This window comes from Sarcophilus harrisii, chromosome 1, assembly GCF_902635505.1.
Source record: "Sarcophilus harrisii chromosome 1, mSarHar1.11, whole genome shotgun sequence".
In the NCBI taxonomy this organism is placed as follows: Eukaryota; Metazoa; Chordata; class Mammalia; order Dasyuromorphia; family Dasyuridae; genus Sarcophilus; species Sarcophilus harrisii.
Window position 1 is genome coordinate 606,278,037 of NC_045426.1, and position 12,837 is coordinate 606,290,873.

A 12,837-nucleotide genomic window follows, 5' to 3' on the forward strand; every position below is an offset into this window, starting at 1 on the left:
ATAATTGCTCAGTTTTCTGCTTTGTATTAAGTCTAGACAATTGAACTATGACAGGTAAGTTAAAAAAAAAACTGAGCAACAGAGAAAGGTTACATAATTTTCTCATTGTCACATAGCTACTAAATAGCAGCCAGCATATATAGATTCTCATCTAAGGATAACCTTAAGATTTTAATATATGTACAATTCACTCATAATTATGGGGAGTGGAATTTGTTCATTCCATACATAAAATAATTATTATTTCTTAACAGAAGTATACTAGCCTTCTCCATTGAATTTACTTTGCATGTATATTGTCTTTCAGTGTGTGATGAGCATAAGGAATTCAAGGATGTCAAACTCTTCTACCGCTTCAGGAAAGATGATGGAACTTTCCCTTTGGATAATGAAGTCAAAGTATTCATGAGAGGACAGAGATTGTATGAAAAGTAGGTTGTATCAGAAATCTTCTACTCCATTCTTGATGATACAGTTGGCCAGAAAGCCTTTTTTAAAAAAACTGATGGGGTGATTTTGGAGGTAGCTAAGTGGTGCAATCAATAGAGTGCTGGGCCTGAACTAAGAAAGATTCACTTTCATGAATTCAAATGAGATCTCAGATAGTTAACTTCAGTTTCCTCATCCAGTAAAAGGAACCCAAGAAGGAAATGGCAAACCATTTTGCAATCTTTGCCAAGAAAACCCCAAATTGGGTCAATAACAATGACATCCAAGGGTGATCAATGTTCAGTGAGAAGTGTTCAAAGCATTCCTCATGTTTTCTATGGAATTGATACTTAACTGTATTTTTAATATAAGCAATATAGACCTTTATCAAGGATCATGAACAACTGAACAACAAATTAAGATAGCAGAGCTCCTCCCTTCCATATTCTACTCCTTCAGTGATGTCTTTTTGTTAATGTTCAATCAATGATCTAAAGGCTTGTCAAAAATGAAAAATATCTCTTCTTAATGAAAAAAAAATTGAATCTAAATGTGTGAATGCCACCACATGGATTCTATGGACTTTACAAATTAGTAAGTGCAGAAAGTACTTGAATTGTTCAATGTGGAAAGCAGGGGGAGATATATTGAGCTGGATATAGAAATATGCACATGTCTAGGAACGAGTATTGCCACCAATCAAAATATACCCTTTACCTAGCTCAACTCCATTTTATTTACATGGTACTAAACTATTTAGCCAGCAAACAACCTAAAACTTGTTAGTTCCAGCTCAGCCATAATTATTTTTTCTGGTTTTGATCTTGTTTCTACCCAGGCTAGTACCTCCCGCCTATAATCCTCAGTTCCATGACTTATTAGCTGATTTCTTGCATTGTCCTTTGGAATTGCATCTCAATTTTGCCCCTCGTCTGTGGCTGTGCATCCAGGGAGAATTATCCATGAGGCAATTGGTGAGACAGGATTAGAGTTCAGGATAGAGAGCCAGGTAGATTAGATAGATATAGCAATACCTGTTTAGAAATAATTGAGTCATGGGAGCTGATGAGGAAATAAAGGAGAGAGCCTAGAACAGAGCTATACAATTCAGATACATAAAGTAAGTGGGATCTGGCTATTGATCAAGAAAAGGAGACTTGGAAGGAAGGAGGTGAGCATGGTATTGGTCCTGCAAAGGTATGATAAGATAACAAAGTGAAGAAGCAAAATAGCCTAGTGTCAGGAAAACCCCAGGAGAGGAGAGCATCCAGGAGGAGGGAATGGTGAACAGTATCAAAGCACCTAGGATAAGAGAGTGGTCAAAAGTGTGTCAAAAAGCTTGAAAGAGATCAAAAAGCAGCATGCTACAATTAGATTCAAGTCAACAAAGATTTATCAAATGCCTACTGTGTGTCAGCTAAGTGCTAGGGACTTTGTGCTAGGGATAGAAATTGGGAAAAGTCCCTGCCGTCAAAGACCTTGCAATCTAACGAAGAAGATAATTTCCAAAAGAGATCTAAAAGGGGGAGTGGTTTTAGAGGGTTTAATGGGAGAAGGAGGTGGAGGAGGAACCTGTTAGCAGGGCATGATGTTCCATAGAGTCAATGAGAGAAAGAGAGAGAGACAGAGGCAGAGAGAGACCCTAGCTGGGTGAAGTTAGCTAAGTGAAGATTGATACCTTATTTCATTGAGAATCTCTACACCTTTCTCACAAAATGGATATAAATGAGATATCAACCCCACTCAGTTGGCTTCACTCATCTTGGGTTCTGATTCTTTTTTTCTCTCTGTCTCTCCTACCCTTCCTCTCTCTCTGTCTCTTACCTCTCCCTCTCCAAGTCCCCTCTCTTTCTCTCTCTCCATTCCTCTTTCCCTCTCTGTCTGTGTCACTCCTTTCCCCTCTCCCTCTTTGTATCTTCCTCTTCCTCTCCCTCTTTGTATCTCCCTCCCATCTCTCTTCTTCCCTTACTCTCTCTCTTCCTTGCTCGTTCTCTCCCTTCCTTCTCTCTGTCTCTGTCTCTCTCTTATTCTCTCTCTCTCTCTCTGTCTCTGTCCCTCTCTGTGTCTCTGTCTTTCTGTCTGTCTCTATCTCTGTTTCTTTCTCTCTCTCTTTATGTCTCTCTGTCTCTCTCCTGGTTCTTCTGGTTCTCCTTAATTCCTCAAACTGCTCTGGTCACTGTAATCATTACCCCACAGTACAACCTACTAAGATGTGAGATAGGCAGGACAAGATGATTACCTCAACTTCATTGATGATGAAAATGAGATGGAGAGATACCACATGACCCAGAACAAGTATCTATCAGAATCAAAACTTGCACCCAGTCCTTCTGACACCTGGTTTAACTCCACATTACACAGAACTATATTTTCTCTAATGTATTTGCCTTGTTCTCTGTTTTTGTTTTGGTCCTTTTTTGTTGTCATTTGCTTTGTGTTATTAATAGTTCTTTGTGAAACTAGTTTCTGGCTGAGGTTTTTCCGAAACTTGCTGAGTTTTTGTTCATGTTGTTTACATTGCCTTTTCTTTATATTGTCTCTTGGAGCTTGTTTGTGGGGGAGAAAGTGACTCAGAACAGAGCCATAATTTTGTGTCTTTTTCCTTCCTCTTTAGTCTATGTGTGGAGCTGATCACCCTAATTTCTGGGTAATTTCTACATAAAAAAGAAATAAGAATCCCAGTTTTTAAAAATGAGGAACTCTATGGAATATGATTTATAGGATAAAGAGCATGATGAGCCAGTTTATTCCTCTTACTCCTATTCCTGTTATAGATATCCTACCTAGCAGTTATAGAGAGGGCTAGCTTCTTGAATCGCTAAGTTTGGAGATTTAGACATCTAGTATTTAGACATTTAGTATCCTCAACAATAAAAAGGAGGGTTGGGACTAAGTGGCCTCTAAAGTACTTTCCAGCTCTGGACTTCAACTCTAGATCTGTGTTTTTCTGATCTCTGAGATTCATATTTTGAGGAATGTATGAGAATTCCTTTATCCAAATTCATAAAAAGGCTAATTTTAATTTTTCATTCCACAGGCCATCCTTATCAATTTGGATTCAAAAGCATTTCATTTCAGATAACTCTGTGGGTTAGCTTTCATTTATGCATCACAGACAGAAGATTTTAAGCTAAAAAATGCTTTAGAGATATCTCACCAATCCTTTCATTTTATAGATGAGGAAATTGAAGGACAGACAGGTCAATCATACAGGATCTAATTTTTGTTACGATCTTGGCAACTGTAAGAAACAGCAGAGTAGCTCTTGGCCAAAAACATAAAGAAAACTTTGCAGAGACTGCAATGAGCTTTATTGAAAGGAAGTATGATTTCTCCGAGTCTCTTTCTGCATCTCTAAAACAGGAATAATAATTCTTTGGCTATCTTCCTTACCGAGTTTTTAATAATGAAAATAGTTCTCATTTGCTTTTAAGGCTTCTAATTTCCCTATGTGGCAGAAACACTGCTGATATTCCTAGATAATCAGTTAAGACATATAGCTACAGCTTGATAGACCACTGGTTGTTCTAGAGCTTCCAGACCCCAATACTTCCAGATTATTTTCTATTCATCAGATTTGATTCTAAGTAACTTTTGATTTTCGAAGAAAAACTAAAATTACATGAAATTTAATAGATTGGGTCACAGAACTAGTAAGCTTCCAGGCCAAGACTATGATCTAGGTGTTCTGATTCTGAGGTCACTTTTCTTAGTCTTGAGCATACCTATTGGAAGAAAAGAACATTTTTAATTTTAAAGTCCTTAGACATTTATTAATCACTGACTATAGTTAGACATTGTGCTAAGGCTGTGGTTACAAATATAGAGGCAACTAAGAAGTGTGATAAGATATTAATTAGTATATCCCCTGTCTACCTTCCATTTAGTAGCAAGTAGGGCAAATATGGTGGTTTAGAAAAGTTTGGAGGTTGTTGTTACCTCTCTGTACTCTAGAACAGGGCTTCTTAAACTTTTTCTACTTGTGACCCCTTTTCACCCAAGAAATTTTTATGCAATCCTGGGCATATAGGAATGTAAAGTTGGTGTGCAAATCAAACATTTACTGATAATAAACCATAATTTTGCAATCCCCACATTGTTATGTGACTATATATGGGGTCATGAACTACAGTTTAAGAAGCTTTGCTCAAGAGTTTGGTTTCCTAGCTCAAAAGTTGGGTCCTCTTGCTGGTTCTCTTATCCATTTGGGTGAGGGACTAGAAAGAGCAAGCTCTCCCAGCCCAAACTCAAAGAAGGCAGAAAGCTTTACTTTTTCACTGATCATTTCTTTTTATTCCTGTTGCTGAGGAAGGATAGAGGCCAGTCCTACATGACTACATGTGATCAATCCCATGTCCTCCAGTACTTTGTCCATTTGATTCTTTCCTCTTATTTTTAGTTTCTCCCCTTCCACTAAGTATCAATCATTGCCTAAAAACAAGCTCAGGTCTGTGTCATCTTTAAAGACTTTCACTTTGTTCTGCCTTTCCCTTAAACAATTACCTTCTATCTTCCCATTGCTTCCAAATTCCTAGGAAATCTTGTTTCTATTCATTGCCAATTCTCACCTCCCATTTACTTCTCAATCCCTGGCTGTCTAGCTTCTGGTTTCACCAATGACCTAAAACAGCTCAATTCAAGTTAGTGTCCATTTTTTGACTACTAATCTGATGGATGTGTATGTGTGTTTTTTTTTCCTGTCCCCTCAATCTCTTTTCTTTACCTCTCTATAGCTTTGGCTCAGGGGATATTGTTGGACCTGGAGTCAGGCAGACTTCAGTTCAAGCCCTGCCTCAGATACTTTATAATAGCATAATCCTGAGCAAATCACTTCCTCTCAATTTGCCTTATTGTTGCAAGGATAAAATGAGATCTTTATAAAGTTCTTTGCAAACTTTAAAATGCTATTATATACATGTGGTTGTTGTTATAAAATTGGGTCTTCACGATAAACTTCTTTAAGCCTCCTGAGCTAATCTGGAGAAAATTGTTTTTGGTATCCCTAAGTATGTGTAACACTTTACAGACTCTGATTTCTAAAACTTGTCCTTAACCAGAGGTGATACACTGTTCACTTTGCCACACTTGGCAGAGAAAAGACATTAAGTATCTTCCAGTGCTTCTTTTGAAATTGGATATCATTTGAAGCATAGTCTGAATCTGAGCACTCATTCCTTTATAACGTTAATTTGGTTCTTCTGCGAGAAGGACAAGATGACCCCAAAAGGTGTTTTTTTTTGTTTTTTGTTTTTGCTTTTTTAAAGTTGTGCAACATTAGTTTGATGCAGAACTTGAAGGAGTTTCTGGAGTTGTTGAAAGAGGGAAAATGTGAGACAATCACAGATGTCTGGAACAATAAGAAGTCATAGAATTGAAAAAGACACTTGAGAGAATTATTTGAAGCACAGGAAAAAAGCAGAAGTTTAGAGAAGGCTTGGAGATGGTTGTTCCTCATTTAATGCTCAGGCTAGATTAAACAGAACATAAGGGAGTGCTATTAGTATAGGGACTCCCTGTTATTAACTGGATTGTGAGTAAATCCATTTACCCAAGATGGTGCTGAGGTAAGTCTAGCTTTGCTGCTCTAGTTGCAAGATGAAAACATACTTGGTTAATTAAAGCCTTGTACAAAATGAGATGTGGAGGGAGTACAGATTCATTGTTTACTAAATGGGAGGAAATACCAAATTATCAAGAAGCAAGCACTTGTTAATTTTGGTTCTTCAAAAGTGTCTTTGAAGCTTTGAAGGATAAATAAAAACATGAGTATGCTGTGTTCAAACAAGAATTTAGATGCTGAATAAATTTTGTTTTGGGGTCAGCAGAAACATTTGCAGAGATCTATTTAATTTGTCTGGACCTCTGATTTGATTCATGGATGAGAAGTCTTCAATGTGAAAAATCCCATCAATGATAAACATTAACAATTTATCTGAAATTCATTAATCCATTAATAAACTTTCAGTGCCAGGCTCTATGCCAAGCTCTGGAGATACATAGAAAGAACAAAAACAAAAACAAACCTAGTACCTACTGTTAACCGACTTATATTCTAAATGGTCAAAAGTTTGTTAGATGTAGGACCTGAATACCCAGGTCTTTCTGACTCCAAAGCTGGCCTTCAATACACTATACCATGTTGCTTCTCAAAAAGATTTATATTGTTATCAAATATACTTGAATAATGATAACATTTTAAAATTTGCAGACATTTTACATGATAGGTTCTTGTTTTTTCCCTGAGGCAATTGGGTTTAAGTGACTTGCCCAGGGTCACCCAGCCAGGAAGTTTGACTGAGGTCAAATTCGAACTCAGCTCCTCCTGACTTCAGGGTTGCTTGATCCACTGTACTACCTGGCTTATATGCAATTCTCTTATTTGATTATAACTCATATATTCTCAGAAGACCCTGATCCCATTTTTACCCTCAAAGACAAAGTAGGTTCTCTGTCAAGGCTACATTTTCACCACAGGATGATACAGTGTATTCCTTTTTTTTTTTTTAAATAACTTTTTATTGACAGAGCCCATGCCTGGGTAATTTTTTACAACATTATCCCTTGCACTCACTTCTGTTCTGACTTTTCCCCTCCCTTCCTTCACCCCCTCCCCCAGATGGCAAGCAGTCCTATACAAGTTAAATATGTCACAGTATATCCTAGATACAATATATGTGTGCAGAACCAAACAGTTCTCTTGTTGCACAGGGAGAATTGGATTCAGAAGGTAAAAATAACCTGGGAAGAAAGACAAAAATACAAACAGTTTACATTCATTTTCCAGTGTTCTTTCTTTGGGTGTAGCTGCTTCTGTTCATCCTTGATCAATTGAAACTGAGTTAGATCTTTGTCGAAGAAATCTACTTCCATCAGAATACATCCTCATACAGTATCGTTGTTGAAGTATATAATGATCGCCTGGTTCTGCTCATTTCACTCAGCATCAGTTCATGTAAGTCTCTCCAAACCTCTCTGTATTCATCCTGTTGGTCATTTCTTACAGAACAATAATATTCCATAACATTCATATACTACAATTTATCCAACCATTCTCCAGTTGATGGGCATCCATTCATTTTCCAGCTTCAAGCCACTACAAACAGGGCTGCCACAAACATTTTGACACACACAGGTCCCTTTCCCTTCTTTAGTATCTTTTTGGGGTATAAGCACAATAGAAACATGGTGTATTCTTAAAGGGTCAAGAGTGATTCTCCAGGGCTATGAACTCTATATTCATTTTTCTCTAATCAATTGCCAGTGATCAGCATTCTAGTCTCAGTTAACAAATTAAGATCAGTTAGCTTTTAAAAACAAAGGGATAGGTATTGAAAAGTTATAGCAGGAACAGAAGTATAAACGTTATCCACCACCACCACCTCAATTCCTGGGGAGAGTGGGCTCAAACTTAAAGCAGTTTCTATAAAGCATCTGTTCCACCAACTTCACCAAGTTGCTTCTGAATGTGATATAATTGATAGGATCTGCCTGTGGGATCAGTTCAGCTGGTCTGAGTCTTGAGGCTTTGCTGGGGGATTACAAGTTCAGTCCTGGACTCTGATTCTCCAATCTCTGGCGACTTACTCTCCTGATTTTTTGAAGTTCACAAGGATATAGCCCTGTGCATTAAGTTCACACCTGAGTTTAGTCTATTCTACCTCCAATATCTCTTCACCTAAGGCAGGAAAAAATAGACACAGCAGAGATGGAAGTGAGAGAAGAACTTGCACGCAGGGACCACTTAGCAGCAGTAGCCCTAATGGGACCTAGTTTCCCAATAGGACATTTTTTATAGCAGTCCTTGTCTCCTCATTCAAACAACCGGGTAGGAAAGAAAGAATGGCTTTGCTAATTAGTGTATTTTGAATTCATTCTCAGTTTTGGATCAGCAACCAATTGAAAGGCTTCTTCACATGGTAGATAGACTGAAAACAAGCCTGAACATGGCTCTGCATTGAAGAGTAGGGCAATTTCATTATATGTATTATATCCTGAACCTCTCCTACATATATCATATATCAGTCCAGCAGACTGCACATCCTTTTAAAAATAGGTATTACAGCAATGTTGAGAGGCAGATACTACATACAGCCTTTCCCCTCACCCCTTCTCCATTCACAAATGAGGAAACTGAAGTGTGAATGAAGGTCAGTGACCTGCTGCCTTGTTACTAGTGTTGATGGTGGCATTTAAATCCATATCACTCTGCCTCCAAGTCTAAAATTGTATCCACTATACCAGACAACTTCTTGAATTACTAATTTAAATCAAAGGAAATTCCTTCTTTGTCCTTTGCTTGTATTTGCTTTCATCAATTCCCCATGTCCTCATGAGAGATGGTCTTAATTTTACTTTGGACTTGTAGGAACTAGTTACCATTTCCTATAAGGGGCTTTGATTATATACACAAATGGCAGAACGCAGTATTGTAGATATGAAAATTTATGGTTAAGTTTACTTTTGAAAAAAAAAATTGCTTTTGAAACTTTTATTTTTGGATTTCCAAATGGATATAGCTGATATTCAGAGAATTCACACATCTAAGTAGTGAAGAAAGCTATAAGATAAGGAATTTCTTCAGAGTTGTAGAAAATCTTTCCCAGTTTGCGCCATTGCTTGCTAGGACTCTATGAAGTATATTGCCATTAGTCTGAGAACCTAAAACACCAGTCTAAAACTAATTGCTACAAGCTTGTTGTATTTGTTGTTTTTTTAATCCTTCCCTGAGTTTGGAGAGATAATTAAGCCTTTTGTTTTTAAAGCTCTCCTGCTGGGTATCAAGCCGTAAGGAATAGTGAAAGTAAATTGGAGATAATTGTGTCAGCAAAGTACTTTATCATCAACCTGATTAATTATCAGTTGAACTTAAAAAGCAAGCTTTGTGTAAATGAGTTTCCCCTTACTTATCATCCCTTAAAAAGGTCTTTAAGCTCAGAAATACGGTAAATAATGATTTTAAGGTTGAAAATAGAACCAACAATGAGTGATAGATTTATTGTCTGCCAAGAATCAAGTTTGCAGAATACCGTAAATTGATTGGCTCCTGGATTATGAATTTTTTTGGCCATGAAAACTATTGATTTTCTATTCATTGTCAGAGAGGTTGTAAAGCGATGATCTTTTTAAGTGGTGTGAATATCAGCACTAAGGAAATCATAGATTTTTTAAAAAATCAGGTTAGTTGATATGGTTAATGTTGGTACAGACATTAAGAGAAAGAAATATTCCAGTGCAGATTATAACTTGTTACTTTATATTTTATTCAACCCTTAACTCTGCACTCCCCAAAACTCCACCACTTGGACATATTATTAGCTTGTTACCTTTGCTATTCTACCTTAGGGTCTTTAACTTTAAATATATAAAAATACATATGCATATATATATGTGTATATATGTTGATCATTTATGTATATCTAACAATATAGATATTTACAAATGTGTAAATGTGTATATACATATGTGTTAACTTTTAAATTTACTTCCTACTTAAGTTTTTTTCTTTTCAATATTCTTTTAATCATTCCCCACCCCCAACCCCCAAGGCAACTAAAGCCTAGCTTCCATATGATGAACTTGTGGCTTTTTGGAGAAAACCCAAAAAGATCTTGAATCCTTGTCTAGGTCTTTGATTTTTCTTGGTCAAATGTCTTTGAGTCTTTGAGTGATTTACTTACAGTATAATTTTAAGTTTCATCATTATTTTGGTAATGCTTATTAGTATTCAGTTTAGCTGGTCAGTATCTATGACTTACCTAAAACTGAATCCAGTACTCCAACTAGCACCAGATAGAGTCATGATGTCACCCTTGCCCTTGGATGAAAATTTCATTTCCTTGAGACTGTATTAAATATTTTGACTTTTTTTCCTTAAAAAATCCAATGAAAGCACAGTTGAATATAACTTTTGAGATACCTACAGATTTTTAGTTGTGAACATGGATAGTAATTAAAGCTGTTTATTGCTGTGAAAGTAGTAGTGTTCATCATTTTATATGAAACCAAGAATCAGTGAGGCTACATAGATTGCCTCAAGTCATACAGGTGTGAAGTGTCAAAAGTGGCATTTGGATCTATCTCTTCTCATATCTTAACAAGGACTCTTTCCACTATACCATGCTTCCTGAGTCATAGAGATAGAAAGTGACAGAACTAAGGCTTTTACTTTTTAAATTCCCTTTCTTCCTCCTTTTCTTCTTTCCTCCCTCCTTATTTCCTTCTTTCTTTTTTTCTTCCTATTTATTGTGAACATAATTACCTACAAACACTAAAATTTCAACATACAAAAACTCAGGAAGTTTATATATGTAATTATTAAAAAACTATATTTCCTAAAAGTCATAACAAAGCTGGTCTATTTGTGTTCTCTTCTATATGTTTAATTTCCTTCGGAATTTTAAACATTGTTTTAATTATGCTATTTTTTCATATCTATCACTACCCACTAACTTGCCACCTCCACCTCTCTGAGTACAAATCCTTCCTTGTAACAAATGTACATCTTTTAGCAAAACAAACTAACACATTGGCCACGTCTAAGAATTATTATTCCCTCCAGAGCACAGAAAGGCCAAAACCTTCTCAGAGGAGGGTTTCATCCTTCCCGGGAAGAATAATGGTTTCCTTTCCTTCTCTTTCCCTATAGTGTTCTTTCTGTTTCAATTTTTACTTAAAGAGACCTATGGATATCCTTACATATTATTCTCTATCAAAAATTATATATTTACACACAGAGACATGTATGCTTTGATGTTTCTTTATGATGTACACACACTGACTAATATGACAGAAAGAAAAAATCATTACTTCTGGAGTCAGATATCTAGAGTCACATCCAGTCTCTAGATCTCCTTAACAATTTGACCATTGAGCCTTAACCTCCTTCATCTAGAAAAAGGAAGTCTGTGAGGTTGTTTCCAGCTTTAGTATGATCCTACATACAAACTAAGCACCCTCCAAATGTAAGAACACAAGGCATAAAGCTCTGGGCCTGGAATCAGGAAAACCTGAGTTCTCTTACAAACTATGTGACCCTTAAAAAGTTACTTGACCTATTTGCCTCAGTTTCCTCATTTCTAAAGTGAACCTGAGAAGGAAATGACAAATTAGTATCTTTGCAAAAGAAAACCCCAAATGGTATCACCGAGTCGGATATGACTGAAATTAACAGAATAATAACAAATGTACTTCTAAGACATTCCAAAGCTGTCAGTCATAATAGTTCTTTTTGCCTTTTCCTTCCTTGTAATGAAGCATCTTCCCCTTTTGGCTCAAATTGAGTTTCTTGTGACATCTGATTCAGCTACATTCATGGAAAATTGAAATCGGTATCAGATCTTATATATATTGTCAAACTCTGGTTATTGTGTTATGACAGGGAGGAATAATTGAAGGGAATGCCTGGCTTCCTGTAAAGCATTGATCAGGAGCCTCAGTAAACCTTTTCATGTCTTATTATTCTCCCCTTCTTCAAAAACTTTGTATTTACCAAAAAAACCCAACAACAAACCTATGTACATGTTATATCCTCCCTGTAGAATATAAATTCCTACGAAAACTGAAAGATAGACAGATAGATACATACACATATACATTTATTTATTTATATTTATATATGGGGCAGCTAGGTGGCAAAATGGATAGAGTCCATGTCCTAGACTTAAGAAGATTTACGTTCTTGAGTTCAGATCTGACTTTAGACATTAGTTATGTGACCCTAGGCAAGTCCTTTAATCCCAAGTGCCTCAGTTTCCTTCTTATAAAGTGAGCTGGAGAAGGAAATGTCAAATCACTCTAGCATCTTTGCTAAGAAAACACCAAATAGGATCACACAGTTGGATATAACTGAAAAATGACTGTATGTCTATATGTATCTGTGTGTATATCTGCATGTATATATTTCTCTAAATAGATATAGTTACATAAATAAATACATTGTGTGATCTAGGCAATAAGCACTAGAGAAATACAAGTAAGTGAGCCACATGACCCGTGCCTTCAAGGATCTTACATTCAAGTATGGGGAGACTTCATATATATATATATATATATATATATATATATATATATATATCTGCAAAGAGATGAAGAGTTTCCTAAATCAGCATAATTCAGACATGGTCAGTACATGAAGTATGGACCTGGATCTGGTCAATACAGGTTCACCTATCAGAACCCAGGCTTGTTCAAGGAATGGAGTCTAAACTTCTGGTGGAAATGGTAGCTGAAGTGCAGGCTGCATAGTTTGGAAATGATCTAAAAGACACTTAGACCTGTCTTGATGGTTGTCTTTGTATTATCAGAGCCTAATAAATGATTGTTTAATTGAAGTGAAATATTCTATAGGCATGAAGTAGTGATTTTTAAAAAATGTTTACTGAGCAAGTAAATGAATGCATGTGGGCTCCA

The 12,837-nt window shown here is 36.4% G+C and overlaps 1 protein-coding gene across 1 annotated transcript in view; it reads left to right on the top strand.

Annotated features, from left to right (window-relative positions):
- The window catches only part of DEPTOR (DEP domain containing MTOR interacting protein), a 169,186-nt gene that overhangs the window by 70,259 nt on the left and 86,090 nt on the right, over positions 1-12,837 (top strand). The window contains exon 3 of the mRNA XM_003760351.4: positions 308-431. Within this exon, the coding sequence (XP_003760399.1) occupies positions 308-431 (124 nt within the window). The remainder of the gene's footprint in view (positions 1-307; positions 432-12,837) is intronic.